The sequence below is a fragment of the Nycticebus coucang genome, chromosome 18, assembly GCF_027406575.1.
Source record: "Nycticebus coucang isolate mNycCou1 chromosome 18, mNycCou1.pri, whole genome shotgun sequence".
NCBI classification, from domain to species: domain Eukaryota; kingdom Metazoa; phylum Chordata; class Mammalia; order Primates; family Lorisidae; genus Nycticebus; species Nycticebus coucang.
In genome coordinates, this window is record NC_069797.1 from 4,297,915 (window position 1) to 4,321,130 (window position 23,216).

The window sequence follows — 23,216 nt, forward strand, 5'->3', positions numbered from 1 at the left end:
AGACAGACCTGTGTTTCTTAACCATGGGGAAAATAAGTCATTAGGTGATTTTGTCATTGTGCAAACTTCATAGAGTGTATTTACACAAACATACGTGGTATGGCCTATTACACACCTAGGCTGTCGCTCACTCCCAGGCTACACATTTACCATGTTACTACACTGAGCACTGTAGACAATCTTAACATAATTTGTGTGTGTGTGTGTATCTAAACATATCTAAACATGGAAAAGGTAAAACATTGTACAATGATGTTACAATGAACAGGATGTCACTAGATGACGGGGATTTTTCAGCTCCATTGTGATCGTATAGGACCAACATCTATATATGGTCTGTGTTTGACTGAGGCATTGTCATACAGTATACGAATGTATTCAAAGCTAGGTCATTTTTCCCAATTACTGCCCTTTGCACCCTGTGCAAAGACACTGTGGTTAATGATGACCTGCATATATGACGGTGATCTCATAAGATTATAATATTGATTTTTACTGTTCCTTGTCTATGTTTGGGTACAGATCTAAACACACTTACCATTGTCTTACAGTTGTCTACAATATTCAGACTGTACAGGTTTGTAACCCAGAAGCCATAGGCTATAGCACAGCCTAGGTGTGTAGTGGGCTATACCATCTAGGTTTGTATAAGGACAGTCAATGGTTTTCATACAATGATAAAAGTACCTAAGCTTAGACACATTTCTCCAAATGTCATTAAGTGACACGTGACTATATACTAAATTTTACTTACCCAGTCCCTCAGGTACAAACCCTAAACTTCCTCTAACTCATTCCATCCAAGACAACATTTCAATGAATCACACATATGTGTCCTTTTAACCTGTTAGGAACTCTCAGGGTAATATAGCCAGGAGCACAGATCGCTTGGTGTTAAGTTATGTACATTTGTAAATCCACTGAATACCACTGCCAGACTTTCTCCTGAATGAGTGCCCCTGTTCATATAACTGCTCTGCAGTGCAGAAGGGATCTCATTTCCCATAATCTCATCAGCATACGGCATTATCTTACTCTCTTACTTCACTAAATTGGTGGCCATAGAATGTTACCTCAATGTCACTTTTATTTGTATTCTGCTGACTGGTATTGCAGTTGAACAGCTTTGTCTGTTTAGAGTCATTCAGATTCTGCATTCTAAGAATTGCCTATTTATAAACTTTGATTATTTTCTATTGAGGTTTTTCCTTTTTTTATAAATTGAGGAAACTCTTAATATATTTCTGATAACATTTTGACAAATTTTGATATTGGAAATATCTCCTACAAGTTTATGGTGGTTTTTGTTTGTTTGTTTTTATTGTAAATACTTCACATATTGAATATTGTATGTATAATCAACAAGATAATAACATATGCTATCCTACCGTGTTGATGGTCTATAATATACCGAATCATTTCTACTGTCCTTTAAAATTTGATTTTTAAGTTGAGTTCAGTTTTATGCTAATACTTATAATTACAGTGAACCCTCCTACTGCTTATCAATTATTATTTTATATTTTCTAGAGATCAATGCTAAACTTGGACTACTTGATCAAATTACATGACCATTTTTTTATGACTCGTATTTTGTATTCCCATACTGCTTTACACTTTCATCACTAACACCAAAAATGTTGTTTACTTATAACTTTAAAAATCATGTTTTGATCACATGATTTAATCTTGTTTTAATCACATTTATAATTTAGCAACTAATAATATACCATACTTGGTATAATTTGTATTTTTATGTAAAATTTCCTTTGATAGGCTTTGTAACATTTCTCAACAATCTTTATATCTTTTTATAAATTTTAATGAGTTAATAGGCAATATTAATAGATGCTTACTCTGTCAAGAACTTGGCTAAATGTTTTACAAGTTTTAAGTAATAATTATTAATACAATGTAAACTCTATTATTACTTAGTATTGTACAAATGGAGAGTCTTGGTCACCTGTATTAACCTCTCCTTTCTCCTATTTTATGCAGACTTAGTATGACAGAATTTAGTCCTGCCTTCTGATTGAAATATGTTTGTTTTTTATCTTTTGCTTTCATCTGTTTGAAGTCAAGGACTAAAAATTATCTTTTTATCTCAGGACATCAACTGTACTAAAGACTTCAATTTTCACTTAATAAATATCATTTTATTAATTTCTACAACGTTTTCTGCTCATAAATCCATTCTAGATTATCTGTACTTTGTGCTGTTTTCTTATCTTCCATTTTCCTCCTTCTTGTTTTCTCTTTTATTCGTATTTAATTATTTCTATTTCTATCTAAGGAAATTTTGACTGATCCCTAAGTATGAACAGGAGAGGCTACAAGGAAGATGAATTCCTTGGCTGTATCTTACATTCAAAAAAGATCATACATTTAGGCTTATTTTGGAATGAGGTTGTACACATTTCCTTGGTGACACACTGGTAGATTTAAAAGCAGGACATATTCAAGATTCGGCTCTGCACCCATAGCACAGTGGTTACAATGCCAGTCACATACACCAAGGCTGGCAGGTTCGAACCCAGCCCAGGCCAGCTAAACAACCTTGACAACGGCAACAAAAAATAGCCGGGTGCTGTGGTGGGCACCTGTAGTCCCAGTTACTTGGGAGTCTGAGGTAAGAGAATCACTTAAGCCCAAGAGTGTGAGGTCGCTGTGAGCTGTGATGCCACAGCACTCTACCAAGGATGACATAGTGAGACTCTATCTCAAAAAAAAAAAAAAAAAGGAATATATTCAGCATTCAACTTCAATTTTAATTTTGAACATCAAAAATCTACGTCAGTTTTTCTGATTAAGTTTAGGAATTTATTTAAAGATGTCCATCCCCCAAACTGTGAGTAACCCTGTCCTCTCTAAAATTCTACAAGCCCCTAGTAAAGTTAATTTCAATGCACTATTTCAACATGCTCTGCTAGCCTCTCCCTATGCACCTAGTCAGTCCTTCTCCTTAGCCGGCTCCTTTGTATGTCATACTTCTTATTACATGTAGATTCTTCCTCTGTTCTCTTGCTCAGAAAGAAATACTTGGGAGTGAAGACATGGACATAAATATGGGTATTAAAAAAAACGCAGAACAGGGCAGTGTAGTGGTTATGTCTGCTAGTGCCTGCTTTCATCCTAAACTTTGTTTGCTTGAACAATTGTTATTTAGAATGGACTTCCTGTGATACTAAGGTGCCTGCCTAATGCAAACATATCTTTTCTTTAGTATTTTCTGCTCAGGATCATAATAAATGCTTCATGGCTATATCTGTCTTTCTCAATTTCTTGCAACACTGACAGAAATGTGTGTCCTTTATACTTCACTGTCTCTTTAACACACCTTTTAGCAGTCATAAATCATAAGAAGCTTAGAATGTGAGAGAGAAAATACATTCCTAGACCTACTAGTTTGAGAACAAGTCTGAACATTTAACAGTGTCAGAGTGATTTTGCAGTAAATCAGTCAGAGACACTAGAGTAAATCACTTTCACTTCCATCACTGGTGCAGAATCAAATCAAATCCAGCATGACCAAGTCAGGTAAAAAAGGCAGATGGCCCAAATAGGGGAGGCTAAAATTTGCAAAGTAATCACATGTGTGTTTTCCTCTGGCTTTTTTGGTTTGTCAATGTGTTGTTACCTCAAGAAGGCATAAGAGAAGTGAGTGTAGAATATAAAGCTTTGGTGTTTAGAGCAAGCAAATGTGTTAAACCTAGAGCTGAAGCTAACAGATTCTTAGAATGGCAATGAAAAATTTAAGGGCGGTTTTCCATCAAGCTTTCTTCCAGACGAGCAGTGACAAAGTTGCTGTTATTATGTGCTGCCATCCGGTGTTCATTGTGTAGAATGTCAAGCTGATGTCCACACTGAGTTTTTGGTTATTGTTTTATAGGTGCTTTTTGTGTTTGTTTTCAGTTTAGTTTGGTTTTCTTTTTGGCATTTTGCAACTTCACAACTCAAGATCTGTTTTTAGGAAAGTTTTGTGAAGGGTTTCACTTGGATAAATGCCCCACTGATTGCATAAATTGTATATAATTGCCCTAATACAAATTTAGTTCTCCCCCCTTCCTAATTGTAGTCAGTACCTTTCTCCCCTCTGAGATGCGATTTTTTTCTGTGTGTCAAAATATTAATAAAATAAACACCTGAATTTCTTGTCCTGGTATCTGTTTCCTGCCCCGAGTCACTAGGATTAATCCTTTACCTGCTTTCCTATAAATCTGTCTGGAGACCGGGGACTGCCTCGCTTATTCATGGGACTTTGGATTTACTAAAATTAGATATTTTTTGAACCGTATGTCTTATTTACCCCTTACATCTATCTCACAGCTTGATTTTTATCTCTTCCTGTGAAAAAATAGAAAAGAATGCTCTCCAAGTTGTGATGAAATGTGCGGACCTGACTGGGTATGGAATGGATGGCAGGCGGGGATAAAGGGTTTGCAGGGCAACACCAGGGGACAATCCAGGTCAAGCTAAGAGTGACTTTGCTCCAAGGGAGAAAGAAGGTCTGGCAATTCTTTGGAAACAGTTCTGTGACTCCCTCTCTTAGCTCCTACATTGAGGCCCCACACAGGCAAGCTGAGCACAACTGAAGGGTGGGCTGCATGCCACCTTCTCTGGGGAGGCTGGAATGAGCAGGGGCCTCAGGGTCTAGGAGGCTTGGTGGTTGAACCCCATCTTTATGACTTTTTTGCCCTTGGTGAGAATGCAACATCCCTATGCTTCAGTTTTCTCATCCATAATATGAGGTTAAGCCCACCTACTGAAATTATTTGGAGGATTATTTCTTTCCATGATTATTTCCCATCTTTCTATAGTTAGAGGTAAAGTTTTTTATGTATCTCTTATTTTCCTTAATATTTTAAGCCCTGAGAATTGTGTTTAGCATGTTGTAAATGTTTAGCAGGTACTTATGACTGGTTTAGTGATTAAATTACATGATTCATATAGAATACCAGGCGCCATGTGTGGCACACCATGGGGCCCAAAGCAAGCTCATAGTATTTGTGTAGGTATGAGACATAGGAAGACCCTTGGAAGAAGCTCAGGGATGAGCCACTAGAATTATATATTGGAAAAATAGCCTAAATGTTCAGGGTTAAATAATTTAGGGAAAAAAGGAATGCTAGCAGTGCTGTATTAAAATAGTAAAGAACAAAGAAGGGAAATTTAACTTTTTTTCTCTTTTTTTCTTTGTCTTTGTTGGTAAACAATAGTCAACACAGAGCAGGAACAATCTTGATGCATGACCCTTTGAAATTTGAAAATCCATATATACCTGTACTTTTACTCAAAAAACCTTTAATGATCAACTACTGAAGGTCAGATACTGTGCCCCATCCTGGAAAGGACCTAAAAGACCAGAGATGGTGTCTCTCTTTGTGGGTGCAGGGAGACTGGGGGATTAGACGAACTTTTATTATTCTAAAAACAACTTCATTTTAGAAAGGTTTATTTGAAAAATTTTATCCAAAACTGCTAGACTCACCTGTCCTGGCTAAGTCCTTTAAGCTTACAGAAGTTACTCACTTTCTGAGGTGTCACCCAATACACTGAATAGCAGTCACCTATAGTTACTTGGTTGCATATGGAAAATATTAAAGGTTTCACTTGGAGCAAAATCTTGCCAACTGATTCTTCCCATGTTCTCTCCAGGGATGACAGTGTCTCACTGTGTTAAGTAACTGAGTGAAAAGGCCATTCCGCTGAGATCCTAAGAACTATTCCATCACAATTAGTCAAACATATCAGAATGAGGAATGGACTGAACAGATATTGTATGGACAATGATCAAGCTGCTAGAGTATTTTGTTCAGAGAGGAAGGGTCAGACTTGAGTCATAGGTTAAAAGTTGTTCCCATTAGATGAAGTCTCAGCTACTCCTAGACTACAGGCTCTTGACTCCCTTTCTGGTTTTATGATCCTTACCGAATACAGATGATTTGTTCCTTACTGAGACCAGAATAATCCCTTGTAGGAAAGAGACAGGTTCCACCCAGTTAGGAACATACACCTACTTCTGATTTCTTATGAGGAATAAAACGGTACGTGGTCCTACTCCTTGAAACAGTGCTAATTCTAAGGGAAGAGAGCTTGGGAGTGGTGAGTCTTTCCCCTAATTTTCTAATAAGAATAAGGTAGAGTAGCTAATGACAGAATTCAGATGGCTGATATTTTGTCACAGGCTGTGCACACTAACTTTTATGATTTAATGATTTCAACCCAAACTATGTTGAAATTTGACATTGACAATATCCTTAACTAAGGTAGTACTGCTTCACCCTTTAAAAAAGTAATGAACAGATTATAAGTTTTGGAGTCAGAAAGACTGGGTTTAACTATAAATATAAAGGTATGACCTTAAGTACATCACCTAAACTCTCTGATCCTCATTTTCGTCCATTAGTAAATAAGGACATTATTCGTACCTTATCATTTTTTGATTGCGAAGTTAAACCTATGCTAAATGATCAAATTTACAGTAGGAACTCAAAATAACTTATGCTAGTTATTATTTTAAAAGAAATCATGGGGGGAAATGAAATGAAAGAAGGACATCTAAAAGGTTGTCAGCAGCATTTTATTCTTCATTTTGAAATGACATTCTTTCCAAGCAATAGATTTAAATGCTTTCACTTTTATTCTAATATGATAAAGATAATGTTTACAGTTTACGAACACAAAAAGAAATAGCACTGTATTTAAGGTGTCAAAGCAATTTATATTACTAAAGTTCCAAGACCTGTGGTTCCTACCCTCTCCAGCTCATTCTTCTGTTCACGTAATAAGAACACAGTTCACAGCAGTTCAAAGTCCTAATCAAGAACAATGAGATAATTGAATTTCATGCAACGTTAGTTCTAACCAGTTCCAGTTCCAACTTTAAGGAAGGAGAAGTTTTGCCAGAAAGTTTATAAACGATCAACATCTGAAACAGATTCAAATCAAAACCATTTAACCAGGACTTACTATAGATAGGACGCAAATAAGGTATAGTATCTCCTTGCCAAAAGATAAAAAATATAGTGGGAAATGTAACAGGCAGGTTAAATATGGATTCGTCATGTGTGAGGGTGTTCCATACTCTCTCATCACATATGGTTAAAATAATAAAATAAGGATGCTCACAGAAGATGCCCAGACTAGACCAGCAGTCTTTCTAACGTTTCTCTTTCTGCTATTTGGGGCCATGTAATATTACAACCTGTAGCATATGAAAGCTATGGCTCCTTCAGTTCACCTTGCAGCTACCGGTACCTAAAAGGAGAAATGAGCAGTAGGGCAGAAGAAAACACCTATATGATTTTCTTCCTGTGTTACTTCTTTACATCTTTTCATTATTTAATTGAAAAATTGACTCTTCATTTAAAGACAAGAGGATCCAAGAACGTGATGTTTGTATTCCTATGTTGGAAAATACACATTGTGTTTCTTGTGTGTCTGTTTATCCTGTTCTTTTTTATAATAACACAATGACGCGTCGTTAAAAAAGCGTCAGACGTGTAAGAGCAACCTAATTCTTGCAAACACTAACCTTGCTGAATCAAAGCTGTCTTTTCATCAAGATCCTAGATTCTAAGAGACAAATGGAAATAAATGACACAAAGTTGTTGAATGGTCATTTAAAAAATATGTTTGTGGGGTTTTCTATTGACCCGAATGAAATCTTTCTGTAAATATTTTAAAAGTTGAATTCAACTATTTTAAAGTTAATATTAAGCCAAAGCAAGCTGCAGCAATATGATATAATGGATAGAAACTTACGTATATTAATCTCCTTAATGCTTTGTCATCTAAAAAGAATACTTTTCACAACACAAACACACACATAGTCTAACTGTACAAATAATATATGCTTAATGTAGAAAAGTTGGTAAACACCAAAAAATATAAAGGAAAAGAAAAAGCCATGATTTTACTACCTGATTTAAGTATTATCATAGTCAGACTTTTTTCCATGCCAAAGTGCACTCACCAATTCAATAAATATATATTGTGTTTCTATTCTGTCCAAGGCAGTATGCTAGGAACTGCGGATACCTCTATAAAGATGAAATTGTTTTTACCATTTGGGAACTTATTTTTTTAATGGGATAAGAGAGAATGAAATTTTAAAAATATTTTAAAATTTATTATAAGTAATATACAAGGAAGTCATGGAGGCACATTTGAAAAAGCAATATCTTGTCTTTTAATGAATGGAATTAATGATCAGAAGGGGCCTCTTTGCCTACTTTCCCTAGTAATGGAGGCCTGTTCATGTCCATGGTGAATGTATCCCACTTTATAAACTTTCTTACTCTGTAAGCCTACCTTTCTCATCCTCAAAAAACTGTTTCCTGCTTCCTTAAAAATGATAATAATAATCAGAAAGGTTTCAGATAGGTGACGAAGACAGCACAGCATGGAGTTTTGGACTGTAGATTGCATTATGGTTTGCATTAAAATCTTCCCATGTCAGTATTCTTCTGAAGTGTAGGGTTCATTATTTCATTATATGAATCTACCATATGCAATTTACTTAACAAATCTCTTATTTTTTGATATTTTTGGTACAGAATTAACAAATAATGATGTACATTTGTTTCTAAACATACAGCCTTAACAATGAGTGAGATATTTTTCTTTAGAATAAATTTAAATTAATAGTAATGAACACGTAAAGGCAAAAGATATGCATATTTTTAAAGATTGTTTTAAAAATATATTGTCAATGGCACTCCAGAAAGGACATACCAGTTTATACTCCCACCTATCGGGTATGAGAGAACCCATTTCCTATACTCTCATTAACCCTAGATGTTATCATTCCTTTTAATCCTGGACAAATTGATGGGCAAAGAGGGAAAAAGTATGCCTCTGTGTTTGTTTGCATTTCTTTGATTTCCAGTGAGATTCAACATTATGAAAATATTTTAAATTAAGCAATGACATATGAGCTGGTTAGTTTTTCATCCTCTGAAATATACTAAACCAATGAAGAGAAGACAAAATGAAAGAAGGGATTCTGATTTCTATTTTACTTTGCTATTTTTGGCTTGATGTAGAAATATAGACTTTTTATGAGAGCAAGGCACATGGTTACATAAAAATAGGAATTTTAGTAGTTGGAAAAGATTTCAGGAAGATTTATAAATTGAAAAATTTTTACTATAAAGACCATGCTTTTCAGTAATTACAGAATGTCTTTATTGTCACCTAAATTTCATGGCACCTATAGATTTTAATAAAGAGAATACTTCCAGGAAGACTACTTAAAAATAACGATGGTATTTACTCATTCCAAATGTTGCTCATACTGTATCTATAAATGATTTCTTCAACTGATAATGCTTTTTTCCTCTTTGTTTTTTCCTAAGGAAAAACTGGTCTACTTCCTGGATTGTTCTTTCTAGTAGAAAAATTGAATTTTACAAAGAATCCAAACAACAGGCTCTGTCCAATACGGTAAATAATTCTCTATTTCTACTGTTAATCATCTTTTCAGAAATATCGTTGTACTAAAAGTTTGGTTTTGTCAGAAATCACACTAAAACTTCCAAGCTACCAACATCTGAAATCAGATGGAGAAAATGACTCAATAAACTTTTAATCAGATGAAGGGAAATAGAACTTAGTGTCTATTTTATTAAGTGGTGCATTTGGAGAATAATCACAAAATGAGATGAATGGTGAGCAGCTATATAGTAATGTGAAGGTAACACTTCAAATTAAGGTGCCATTTATAAATATGTTATTCTTATTTATGAAATGATCACTAAATGTAGCTACTTGCTCAAATAATGTATTATAAAGAATGTTATAAAATGCATTAGTAATAAATGCTTAACGGATGATACCAAGGGAAGCTGTTTTAAAGAATAAGACATAAATTGTATTAAACCATGTATGTGCATCTTTAACACATGAATTTAAGTTGTTATCTAGCATGCTATAAAGTACTTCAGACATTAATAAATAATAATAAACTATTCATAAATGGCACCTTAATGTAGGGTGTTACCAATGAGGAAACACTCTACGTTAACAAAGTGATTTTTTTCCTTAGTCTAACTGTGACATTCACTATATAAAGCTAACCTTTCTCCACATTTCTGTGATTCCATCTAATGGAGCAAATATAATTTCTGTATCCTGTAGTTATTACAAAGTGAAATTAGTAGGGTTTCTTCATTATACCTGGAGGAGGGCCTCATACATGCCTGCAGAGATTTCACAGTGATAGCTAGCAAGTGGAGGCAATTTGTTGGGGCCAATTCAAGCTCACAACCTTGCTACCCGAGCCAAGAGACACTGTACGATGTAGAAGACAGTGGACAGGGAACATAACTGACAGCCTCCTGTTTAGGAAGGACTTCATAGCCCACTGGCCTGATGGACAAGGAGAGGGGTCGCCTGGCAGGAGTAAACCACAATAAACTAATTTATATTTGGCAGGTAATAAAACGATGGTAAATTCTTTGCTCTCCAGCCACTGTTGTGTTTGCTATGTAATCCTCTTTAAATAGGAAATAGAAAATCATTTGCTAGAAGATTTTTTTTTTTTAAGAACATTTTAGCAAGAACAAAAGGTAGCTTTTGGCTTGCTTCTGATAATTGCAATAGCCCTTATCCCCAGGTGGTGTGCTGATTTTGGAGTCTCAGTGTGGGCCAATCTGTAAACTAATTATGAATAAATTAAAAATATATCTCGGTTCTTTGTATTTTTAATTCAAACTGCCTGAGAAAATTGTTTTAGTATTTTGTTTTGTTTTTATTTTTGGCTACAAGAAGGTTGACATAATCTTTTTAAGAAAAATAAAGTACCCCTAAGGGCCAGGCACAAAACAACTCCCATCCACTTGCAGGTCCTTTGTCTTCCCTTTGAATAAGTTCTAAAGGGGAAGTCAGGAAGGAAGGAAAGTGGCTGGCCTTGCTGAGTTAGGCTGCTGAGAAGATGATCTTCATCCTGCTGAGTGAAAAGAATTCCACTGGGAGGAGAGTTTATGTGAATGTGTGGGATAATGGGAGAGATTAGATTCCATAGTAAAGCATTGGTTTATTTTTATTTTATTATTTTAATCTCTTCCTAACAGGAGATATAATTACCAGCTGTTTAATTTTATACAGGTGAAAGAAAACTCCCTTTTAGATTGGAGGCAAACCCTGCAAGTTAGCTTACTAATTGCATCCCTCTAGTTCAACCTTCAGAATTATTGTAAATTGACAATAGACTTGACTTATAGAGGAAATTGGTTAACGTTTTTACTACTACCGTATTTATTACTTTTGGCCCTGTTTTCAATGCTTTGTACAGTTTCTCCAAAGCATTCATTGTCTTCAAAGTGAATTCAGGGCAGGAACTAACTGTTTTGTGGTAACGAGGAAGAGAATTACAGATTCGATTCATGTTTGTACTGCTGGAATTGTCTTGCTAGTCAACTTCTTGGATTCGTTTCTAACCAAGTATTAAAGGCCTAGTGGGATAGCCCACATTACCAGTTCTAGTCTCAGAGAAATGATAATGATGACTGCCAGGCCTTGATTAAAGATGCTGTGGCTTTATTTTGGATGGGATTTATGCCCAAGTTTCTGAATTTCTCTTGCAACCCTTTATGCATGTCCTGGTGTTGTTAATTGTGCTTCTGGGAAAGTCTGTCCTTTCCTCCAAGGGATTGATAGAAGTTGCCTGAGTGAGTTAGGAAGGTGATTTAAAAGAGTAAATGGCATTTTAATCTTTATACAAATGATCTTTGAATGTTAATGCTGTGGTGAAACAAAGCAGCAAAGTAGCTAGAGCAGAGTTTTGAAGTTGGACCTCAGGGATATAATTCTAGTAGCTGACAAAGTTGCTCACTTCTTTGAACTTAAGACTCCTCACCTGTAAGATGAGAATGGTGACATTTGACAACAGAAAAAATAAGAGATGAAATTAATTAATAAAAATAAAAATACATAATGACTATAAAATAATTATGCTCTATTAATCATAATGTGGAAACAGCCTAAATGCCCACCAACCCAGGAATGGATTAACAAGCTGTGGTATATGTATACCAAGGAATACTATTCAGCCATTTAAAATAAAATGGAGACTTTATAGTCTTTGTATTAACCTGGATGGAAGTGGAACACATTATTCTTAGTAAAGCATCACAGAATGGAGAAGCATGAATCCTATGTACTCAATTTTGATATGAGGACAATTAATGACAATTAAGGACACGGTAGGGGTGGGGGAAGGGGAGAGCAGAGTGAGAAAGAAGGAGGTAGGGGTGGGGAAAGGAAGAGGAGAGAGAGGGAAGAAGGGAGGGGGTGGGGCCTTGGTGCATTCCACAACTTTTAGGGGCAAGACAGGATTGTAAGAGGGACTTTGCCTAACAAATGCAATCAGTGTAACCTGGTTTCTTATACCCTCAATGAATCCCCAATAATAAAATAATAATAATAATAATAAATTAATAAATAAATAAATATGTTGGCTGGGCTGGTGGCTCACACCTGTAATCCCAGCACTCTGGAAGCCTGAGCTCAGGAGTTCCAAACCAGCCTGAACCAGCAAGAGCTCATCTTTAAAAATAGCTAGGTGTTGTGGCAGGCATCTGTAGTCTTAGCTACTTGAGAGGCTGAGGCAAGAGAATCTCTTGAGCCCAAGAGTTTGAGGTTGCTTTGAGCTATGACGCCACAGCACTGTACTGAGGGTGACAAAGTGAAACTCTGTCTCAAAAAAAAAAAAATACGTAAGTAAATATATTCTATGGTACATGATATAGTATAATTAGAACATATTATTACCCTATATTAATTTTGCATTTGAGCTGATTCAGATATTTATACAAGAGACATACTTAATTATGGAGACTACATAACGCACAGCCTCCAGAAATGAAAATGTATATGCGTAAGCAGCATAAAATGTCATATGCGAGCACTAATACGGAAAATGAAGCCATCTATCCATCTGGGGCCCTAGATATAACTTCCTGCATGTCTATATGAAGTTTCCCAGAGCCCTTATTTTCTTCCCTTGACTCTTAACCCTTACTGTTTTCACATTTAATATAGCATATTACAAAATGATCCCACATTCCATGTTTGGCTCCCTTCTTTCTGAATGAAGTTCTTTTAGTTCATATCTGTCTTATTCTCTTAGAGCTTCTACAACAGAATACCAGCAACCAACTGGTTGTTTTAAATAGCAGACATTTATTTCTCATAGTACAGGCACCTAGCAAATCAGGTGTCTGATGAGGGACTGCTTCCTGGTTTGCATTTAGCCATCTTCTCACTGTATCCTCACTCTACAGTAGAAAGTGAGAGAGAAAACTTTTACGTCTGTTAATATTAGGTCACTAGTTTGATTCTTGAGGTCTTTATTTTTATGACCTAAGTATCTCCTAATGGGCTTACTTTTCAATGTTATCAAATTGGGGTTTAGAATTTCAACATATGAATTTTAGGGGAACACAAACATTCACTCTACAATACCCAAGTCACATTTTTATCCAAAGCAGCTTTCCCCTGAAATAACCACAGAATCACTTCACTGGTATGTGTAGATTAGAGAATTATAGGCTCTTATTCCTCAGTGGTCTATTAAAAGAGCTAGCAGACCGACCTCTTCTGGTTTTGTTTTTATAGTAAGGACACTACATAGTAACCTGCCACCTACTATCATCACCATTTTATAACAGAAAGGACATTATAAAATACTCAATCCAAAATCTAGGAAGGATAAAAATCTCAGAATAAACACATCTCTTTCAAGACATGAAATTATACATCTATATACATAGTTTTATTTTGCCCACTTTATCTCAAATTAGGACAAACTTTATTCAGAGTTTGACTAGCCCTGCAGTGAGGAGGACTGCCAGTGTCCCTAGATATAGTTTTCCTGGATTGTGAAGGAAAGGATAGTTTTCACATTCTCATAGATTTTCTTTTGTATATATACACATATACATATTCTGATCCATAACTTACTAAATTTTTTAAACAAATATTATAAAATAATGTAGAAATAATTTTTAGTAAAATGTATAAAATTCCTATGTAAATATAAACAGTTAATACTCAGTTACCTACATCAGCACCACCCACAACAAGATATAAACCCTCTCAACCTTCTAGAAGCCCCATTTCTATCATTGTCCCTTTGCCATCGTCACCACCTCTTCTTTTTCTCTGGAGTTAGGAAGATTATTTGCATTTTATTCCTTATTTTATTGTTTTTTTTTAATATTTCTCCACCTATATCTATATCCCTTAAAATATTAATATAGTCTGTTTTTTAATTTATATAGATATAATTATAGTATTTATTTCTTCTTTTGCCATGTATGTCTTGCTTTTTCTGCCCTTTAATACTCCATCATTCCATGTTTTTCTCTGCTAGTTTGGGAGGGACATACTTTTTTCTCTTCTGTTAGTAGTTAGCCTAGGATTACAACACTGGTTCATATCAAAGACTAAAGTGAGTCAAATCCTTTACTTTCTTCCAAGATATTACTTCAGAATATTTTTAATTCATTTATCTCATTCCTAAGGTATTGCTGCCTAGCATTTTAATTTAACACCACTAGACATTATTCTCTTTTATACAGTAAAGGTAGGTTTATATTTGCTCAATGTTTACAGCATTCTTTGTTATTTATTTCTTCCTGAATCTTAATCTTGCATTTTAGAATTATTTTTCCTTCTGCTTGAAGTGTATTCTAAGAAATTCTTATATTTAGAGTCTTATGTTAGAAATGTATCTTAGTGTCTGCTTATTTGAAAAAAATCTCTATTTTTCCCTCATTTGGGAAATATATATTTTCTCTGGGTATAGAATTTTGAGTTGGCAGTCACTTCTTTCAGCTCATCAAAAAATATCATTCTACTGTTATCTGTCATCCATTATTGCAATCAAGAAGTCATCTGTTAACATAACTGCTATTCTCTCATTGCTCATAATATTTTTCTCATTATCTTTATTTTTCCACAGTTTTAGGATGATGCCTAGAGACATCAATATCTTTTTACTTTTTTCTGCCTAGATTGTTATGCTTTCTGAAATTGTTTATTGATGTCATTAATATATTTTAGAAAATTTTCAAGCATTGTTTTTTCAAATGTATCCCCTTTTACATTCTCTTATTTCCTTCTAAGCTTCAAATTAAACCTACATTAACTGTTTCTTCAAATTTTTTATACCCTTCCTTGTCATATCTTTTTTCTTTTTTTTTTTTTTTTTCAGGTTTCTGGTGAATTTAATACATGTGTCAAAAAAAATCAAAGGCAGGGGAAGGGTAAATAAAATTATAGTGAGGTCGGGGAGGATGGCCATGGAGACACACAAAGAGGGGTGATAAATGGCAGAGTGGGGAGCTGGAACAAATGGATTGCTTGGGTGTCACATCAATCCAATCCATAGTCCTCTTCTGGGAAATTTTTCTCTTTTTGAGCTGCATTGCAAGTAATTTATCTTTATTTATCTTCCAGGTCTTTATATCAGTCTCTTTTTGTGATATGCAATATGGATTTGATTTTAATTCTTGCAATGTTTACTTTTAGACATTTGTTTCTTTGTTTGAACTTAGTATGTGATTGTTAATTGTTTCCTGCAAGCATTTTGAAGACTTTATTTTGTTAAAACTTGGAGACATAGTTGTTTTATAATTGATGTCTTGTGATACTAACATCTGAAGTCTGTTTCAGTTGATTTTTGCTGGTTCTTACTAATGAGGCTTTGTTTCTTGTATGTCTGGTTATCTTTGACTGTGTGCTGATCAGTTTTATTCAACTATTATCATAGGAATTTCCCTGAGAAAGTATCCTTCTACAGAGTATTTTGCATTTTTTCTTAAGAAGCCTAGGACATTACCAGTAACTGATTACTTCAATCTAAGTTAATAGAATAAAATTTGCAGGTTATACGTACATAATAAGAAGGCTAGAGCTGTGCTACAACTTCTCAGGGACCAAGTTGATTTTCACTTCTATCCTTCTTTTTTTTTCTTTCTTCCTAAACACTGTACTTCTACCAAGAAAGTCTTCTTTATATTCTTTGTATTCACTTGGGATTGGAGAAAGAGAAAAGCTTAATGTTTGGTGTCCATTTTTTTTTTAATGAAATCTCAGGCAGAACCTTGTTCCCTTATTCTGTTAGGTTGATTGATCAAAGATAAAATGTGTAATATAAACAAATGACTATAGGAAAATGCACTTACGTTGCTTTGATGTTTGGTTTCTCTCACTGCATTCAGATTCCCATCCCCCACAAATATTTCCCCTAGCAGTTCCAACTATCTTTATATACTTTGAATTCTTTTAAGACAATTTTAAAAAATATTTTATCCAGCATTTTTTTTTTATTGTTTCCAGTGGGAGAGTTGATCCAGAAACATAGCTTCTCATTACAATCTACCTCACTTTAATGTAAGTATACATTTGGTTAATCAAGTTTGTGCTATTTATATAAGCCTTGGTGGGAAAAGACTTCATAAGAATATGTATTGAAATCCTACAATGAACAGCTTGCTCGTTAGAGCTACATATAAGGCATAGAGATATAGTCAAGATATAGTCTTTGCCTTATAAAATCTCTGCCAAAAAATAGGGTGAGATGAAATATGAAACATAGTAGAGTTTTTCTTTCTTTCTTTCTTTCTTTTTTTTTTTAGTGAGCGCTCACATGTGAAAGATTTGAACTGGGACTTAGAGGATGGTTATAATTTCAATACATAAACATTTGTGGGCAAGGAATACAGGGCAAATTAAAAACATGAACAATGGCATAAGACGAAGAACCAGCAGAGTCTGTCCACTAAAAAAGAGAAAAGAATCCAGTAGAAACTCTGTAAGATGACCACCAAGGGACTATAACAAACTGGTCAACATATTAAGGTGGTCAATATAAGGGACTAGACCTACCGAACTGATACGTATATATGTTGCATGCCTAGTCTATGAAAATTAGGTCAACTTGAGGTGGTCAGTGTAGGGACTTGGTCAACTATGGAGTTTCCACTTATTTTGTGTCATTGGAAGACAGGATAAGTGAAAAGGATTGAGAAGAGTGCTGTAGATTGTGATTTGCTACCTGGGACAATTCTGTGATAAGGTATGTCAGTATTCTCCAGATAACTTCTTCTTAGAATAATCTATCATGACTATTCTTTTAATAAACATGTATTGAACAGCTGTACAAGCCAGTGTTATGAGTCTTAAAAGAGCCAGACCTACAAGATGGATCAAAGCAAGAGAGGAAACTGGTTAATTTCAGATCATAAAAGCTTCATCTCATTTAGCATAGGAGCAAAAACTTTTGCCTGAAAAACACCTAGATTATTATTTGTTTCATCTGGTAGTAGAGAAACACTAGAGGAACAGGAGTTGTCAGTTTAATTTATCTTCTCAGTCCTTGTATAATACACCTTGTATCTTTCAGATACACTTACCTATTTTAGTATCAGTGAAGCATTTCAATTGGCCCCAACACTTCTGATTCAACTTACCTTCTCAGTATTTTATATACTTCATGATTTTAGAACTTCTGCTTGATACGCAAGGGAGGCAACTGTAATGTGCATGGTATATGGAAAAGTTGTGTTCCTGGTTTAACAAAATCTATTGATGAAATGCCTCATGGAGAAGAAGCTCTGTAATTTATAGCATCCATTCATTTATTTATTCTAACAACAATTAACTCCTACCAGGTGTGATATAATGCTTTTTCCCCCTAGAGGCAATAAAGATTCCAGATGAATGACAAAGGATTCCTGTTCTCAAAATGCTTATAATATGGTAAAGGAGACAGAATTTTATATATATGTGTATAATTATATATGTATGTATATGTGTGTGTATATATGTTATATACATATGTATGTATATGTTATGTACCTATGTATATGTATATGTGTATATATATGTAGGTATTTTTTTATAATAAGCCATGACAAAAGTGATACAAAATTTCAGACAATATTTCATAAAACCATAGATTTAGCTATAGGTAGTCCTAATAATGGTTAGTCTATGTATCTTTCCATTTGTTCAAATATTATATCAAATATTACTGACATCTTCTATGTTTAAGTTACTATGCCAGATGTTCTGAAAGATACAAAAATGAATCAGAATGAAGCCCTATCCTTGACAGTCTAGAAACAAATAGAAAGTATGCTCATAAACTGAATAATTCTAGTGAAAAAATGAACATTGTAGTTGTTGTAAAATGGCATGAACAGAGGCATGCGTTAGTTTTATGGTAACTGAGATGGGAGTGATTGCTTCCATCTGGAAAGGTTTTTAATTATATTCATAGAGAGAATGACATTTTAGGATGACTAGGATTTTGATGCAGTGATAGGAGAAAAAAGCTTTATGTAAAAATAAGTATTAGTAAACAGGGAAAATTATGTCCTTAATTTATGTTTACTTTACAGATATGTACCAATCTCTCGCCTTCCCCTCATTGCACTGTGTGCTAGTTACTGCTCTTGAAAACATTTTAGTAGAGCTTCTCTGATGTCTGGAGTGAATATTCCCCAGTATAGACTACTTTGTTTATCTTTTGCTAGATGCCCGGGAACAGTGTCAGTGAGCGATATCTTCAAAACAAAGTTGAGCAACAGCGCTGTAGAACAGTAAGTAGTCTAATTTTGCTAGAAAGTTTGTGTGGGACTGGTTTATGAAGAACCTTGATTGAGAGAAGAGATGATTGAATTCTCTAAGAAATATAGAGCTTTTTGTAGCTAATATGAAATCTCCTCATGTTAGGAGTGACTCAGTTTTCAGGGACATGTTTGGGAAATTAAGGTGTATTTTTTTCTATTTTTAATAAGAAACACATATAGAACTTGTTACATTATCTGAGAGGCATGTTCTAAAATTTTATGCAGATTGACAAAAGCAATAAGGCCTGAGCTCTTATTGATAAAGAAAAGGGCAAAATGGCTAAGTTTATCATAATTTTGGTTTAATGCATTTAGTAAATCACAAAGTATCTTTTCACTGACAAAATATTTTTATTGTCTTATATGTCTTTGACCTTCATGGTCATTTCTAAAAAAGTTCTAGGCCATAGAGAATAAGCAGGGCAATTCATGCAAGGAGAATTGAAAATATCCGGTCCCAAGAACACAGGTATGTCACCTGTAAAGCAAACCTGAAAGCAGTTTTCTGTGACTCCAGAATATTTTTTCAGGGTTACACCCCACTATTACAGAATAAATCCATCTTGTAAAGTCTTTGCAGTTTGAGAATTTTTTCTTGTATCCACTGCCACCATCCATGGGACGAACTCAGTCTCATTGTTAGGTGGATGAGATCCACTGTTTCCACTATGTTCAATATTGCTCAGAAAACTTAGTATCACTTTTGACATACACTCAAAAGCATTAAACATGTTTTAGGGAATATTTTTTCTCTAAAATTATGTGGTTATAAAGTCAGTATATTAAAAAATTGTTTTTCATTTTACATTGCATTAATATGTACTTTTTACCAAAGGAAACAGCTGGCAAAGTTTCTTCTTTTTAAATTGCATATGTATGGAGTATAATGGGATGCTTTGATAAATGTATATATTGAGGAATAATTAAATCAAGGTAATTAACATATCCACCATTAACTTACCATTTTTTTCTGATGAGAACATTTAAAAATCTATTCTCTTAGCAAGTTTCAAGTATATGATATACTATTTTTAAGTATAGTTAGCACACTGTGTGATAGATCTCCAGAACTTAATTCCTCTTATTTAATTGAAATTTTGTACACTTTGATCAAAATTTTCTCACACCCTTCCATCCCCAGATGCTAGAAACCACAATTTCACTCTCTACTCCTTCTATGAATTTGACTTTTTATGCTTCAGACTATACTATAAATCTATAGTGATCAAAGCAGCATGGTACTGGCACAAAAAATAGAGAGGTAGATGTATGAAAAAGAATTGAGAACCAAAAGATGAACCCAGACACTTATTGTCATTTGATCTTTGATAAGCCTATCAAAAATATAATTTGGGGGAAAGATTTCCTATTTAACAAATGGTGCTGGGTAAATTGGCTGGCGACTTGTAGAACACTGAAACTGGACCCACACCTTTCACCTCTAACAAAAACTGACTCTCACTGGATAAAAGACTTAAACTTAAGACATGAAACTATAAAGATTCTCGGAGTGAGTGCAGGGGAAACACTTCAAGAAATTGGCCTGGGAGAATACTTTATGAAGAAAACCCCTGGGGCAACTGAAGCAACACCAAAAAATACACCACTGGGATCTGATCAAACTAAAAAAGCTTCTGCACTGCCAAGAACACGGTAACTAAAGCAAACAGACAGCCCTCAGAATGGGAAAAGATATTTTCAGGTTACGTTTCTGACAAAGATTTAATAACCAGAATCCCCAGAGAATTCAAACTTATTAATAAGAAAAGAACAAATGATCCCATTTCATTGTGGACAAGAGACTTAAATAGAAGCTTCTCTGAAGAAGACAGGCACATGGTCTACAGACACATGAAAAAATGCTACTCATCTTTAATCATCAGAGAAAAGCAAATCAAAACAACTTTGAGACATCATCTAAGTCCAGTAAGAGTAGCCCACATAACAAAATCCCAAAATTACAGATATTGGTGTGGATTTGGAGAAAAGGGAATACTTCTTCACTGCTGGTGGAATGAAACCTAATACGTTCCTTTCAGAAGAAGTTTGGAGAACACTCAAGGATCTAAAAGTAGACCTGCCATTTGATCCCACAATTCCTTTATTAGGATATATTCCTCTATATATCCAAAAGACCAAAAATCACTTTGCAACAAAGATATTTGCACCAAATTATTCATTGCAGCTCAATTCATAATTGCCAAGTCATGGAAGAGGCCCAAGTACCCATTAACCCATGAATGGATTAATAAATTGTGGTATATGTATACCATGGAATACTATGCAGCCTTAAAAAAGGATGGAGACTTTACCTCTTTTATGTTTACATGTATGGAGCTGGAACATATCTTTCTTAGTGAAGTATCTCAAGAATAGAAGAAAAGGTATCCAATGTACTCAGTACCTTTATTAAACCAATTTATAATTAGTCACACTTCCTTATGAAAGATAAATCACAACTATAGCCCTGGATGAAAGAGGGAAGAGGAAAAAGATGGGAGGAGATGGGAGAGGTTTGATAGAGGGTGGGTAAATGGGGGGAACACACCTATGAAGTGTATCGCAAGGGAATAAGTCAAATCTATCAAGTATAGAACACAAATGTCTTAACACAATAATTAAGTAAATGAGGTGAAAGCTATATTAATTAGTTTGATGTAAACATTCCAAATTATATAAAAAATGAACACATTGTACCCCAGAAATGCATAAATGTTTTCATGATGTATGTGTATATGTCTTAATAAAAAGAAAAATAAAGAAAGAAAAGAATTTCACTTTTTTAAAATTTTATTTCTAATGACAGAAAACTTTGCGAAGGCTGTGAATAAACGGTTAACTTGTTCAAACCACTCATTCAGCCATAACCTCAAAAGCAAAAAAGGTGTAGTATAAAAAGCCTCATTAAAATAATCTGTTTGCTTTTTTAATATTCTTTACTTCCCGTGTGAATAATGAACATAAGCATTAATTAAATAATGCAATGCATACAATACTCATCCACTGTAGTATAACTTTAACAACAAAACAAACTTATATATGGAAGTAAAATGATGTGATTTAGCAAAAAGATGAAAATAGTTTCAATCAGAAAACTATTCATGAATTATTGAGTATTCTTCCGTGCAAAATGAATATAGAATGATTTTATCTTTGTAGAGTGAGTACTGAGCCTTATTCAGACCCCCGCTCAAGAATCTCATGAAAAATGGAGAGGCAAACAAGAGAGCTACCAAGTTTAGCCTAATGAAGGCATTTAAAATCTCTGTTTATATTTTAATTTTTATAATGGTAGTCCTCTTGCAAAGTGAGCATGGTTATCTTTGGTGCAGCTTATTAGTATAGCCATATGTATTGCATCATCATATGGCCTCATCAAACATTTAATAATTAGGAAAACAGGTTACAGTCCAAAATCTAGAGAGTAGTGGATAGAGATGGAAATAAAGAAAGAAACAAAAGAAATTAAATTCTAGTGTTTTATTAATGTAAGCTTTGGAAAGAAAAAAAAGGAGATCAAGTGATCAATATTACTATAAATGAAGCCAGGTTCTCTAGTTATAATTTTCTCAAGATTTGGCCATTAACCATAATAAATTCTATATCTTATATAATTTTTAATAACCACAAAAATCCATGAAATTGATAGAATGCTTTATAAATGGATAATAGTTTACTGTCCCTCAATAAACCTCACCTTAGGCTCTCTCAGAAAACTATTTTAATTATAAAGCTTGCCTCTCTGTGGTTTATCATTTTGGTCAGTGTAATGCATCTGTTTTGGAGCTTACATTTTTCTAAGATAAAATAAACTTAATCCCAGAGTGTATTTCTTAATTTATGGACTATATGTACTTAGTCTTCCTTAAAAATTCCCTACTAAATTGAACTGCTCTGGGAAGCAGCATATCATATTAGGTAGGAACAGAGGCTTTCAAGTCAGACCACCTAGGCTAGGAATCCCAGGTTCACATATTTGCAGCTGTAATCTTGGTTGTCTCATTTGCAATATGAGGGTTAAAAGAGTACCTATCTCCTCGAGCTACTTGTGAGAAAATTGGAGTAATGTGCCTAGCACCTAGAAAACACAATAAATCGTAATTATATTTATTATTGCAGTTATTACTACATGAAGCAATGGAGTGTGGTGGGTAAGAGCAGAGGCAGATGAGAGAAGGGGAAAGAGAACCTGGGAAAAAGCCTAATGACCTTTAAAAGGCTTAAGCTAAGAGGTGTCCTATTGTTTCTGCTCAGATGCCAGTGGTGGGACTAAGTAATTGGTCACATTTTGATGCAAAAGGAGATAGGGAAGAAATGGAATGTCCAGCTGGTTTGCTGCTTGCAGTGACAGCTCTAGACCCCTGAAGAGAGAGCACAGCACACATTTTGGTGGAGAACTATCCGTATCTGCAACAAGAGCAAAACTAGCTGTCTCAACCCTATATATACATTTTTTTTTTTTTTAAAACAATCACATAAACAAAGCTTTATGGGAGAGGTACTTGTACAAATCAAGGACACAGAGAATGAACTCAGAAAGAAATGAGGCTGGAAATGACAGGAAACAGTTCC

General features: G+C 34.5%; 1 protein-coding gene across 5 annotated transcripts in view; it reads left to right on the forward strand.

Moving 5' to 3' along the window:
• The window catches only part of LOC128570679 (rho GTPase-activating protein 15-like), a 333,490-nt gene that overhangs the window by 197,863 nt on the left and 112,411 nt on the right, over window positions 1-23,216 (forward strand). For 4 of the 5 annotated variants that reach the window (XM_053570057.1, XM_053570058.1, XM_053570059.1 and 1 more), the window contains one exon: window positions 9,360-9,447. In XM_053570057.1, the coding sequence (XP_053426032.1) occupies window positions 9,360-9,447 (88 nt within the window). Of the gene's footprint in view, window positions 1-9,359; window positions 9,448-16,347; window positions 16,402-23,216 lie in introns of all 5 variants that reach the window. The other variant, XM_053570060.1, reaches the window with a different exon arrangement.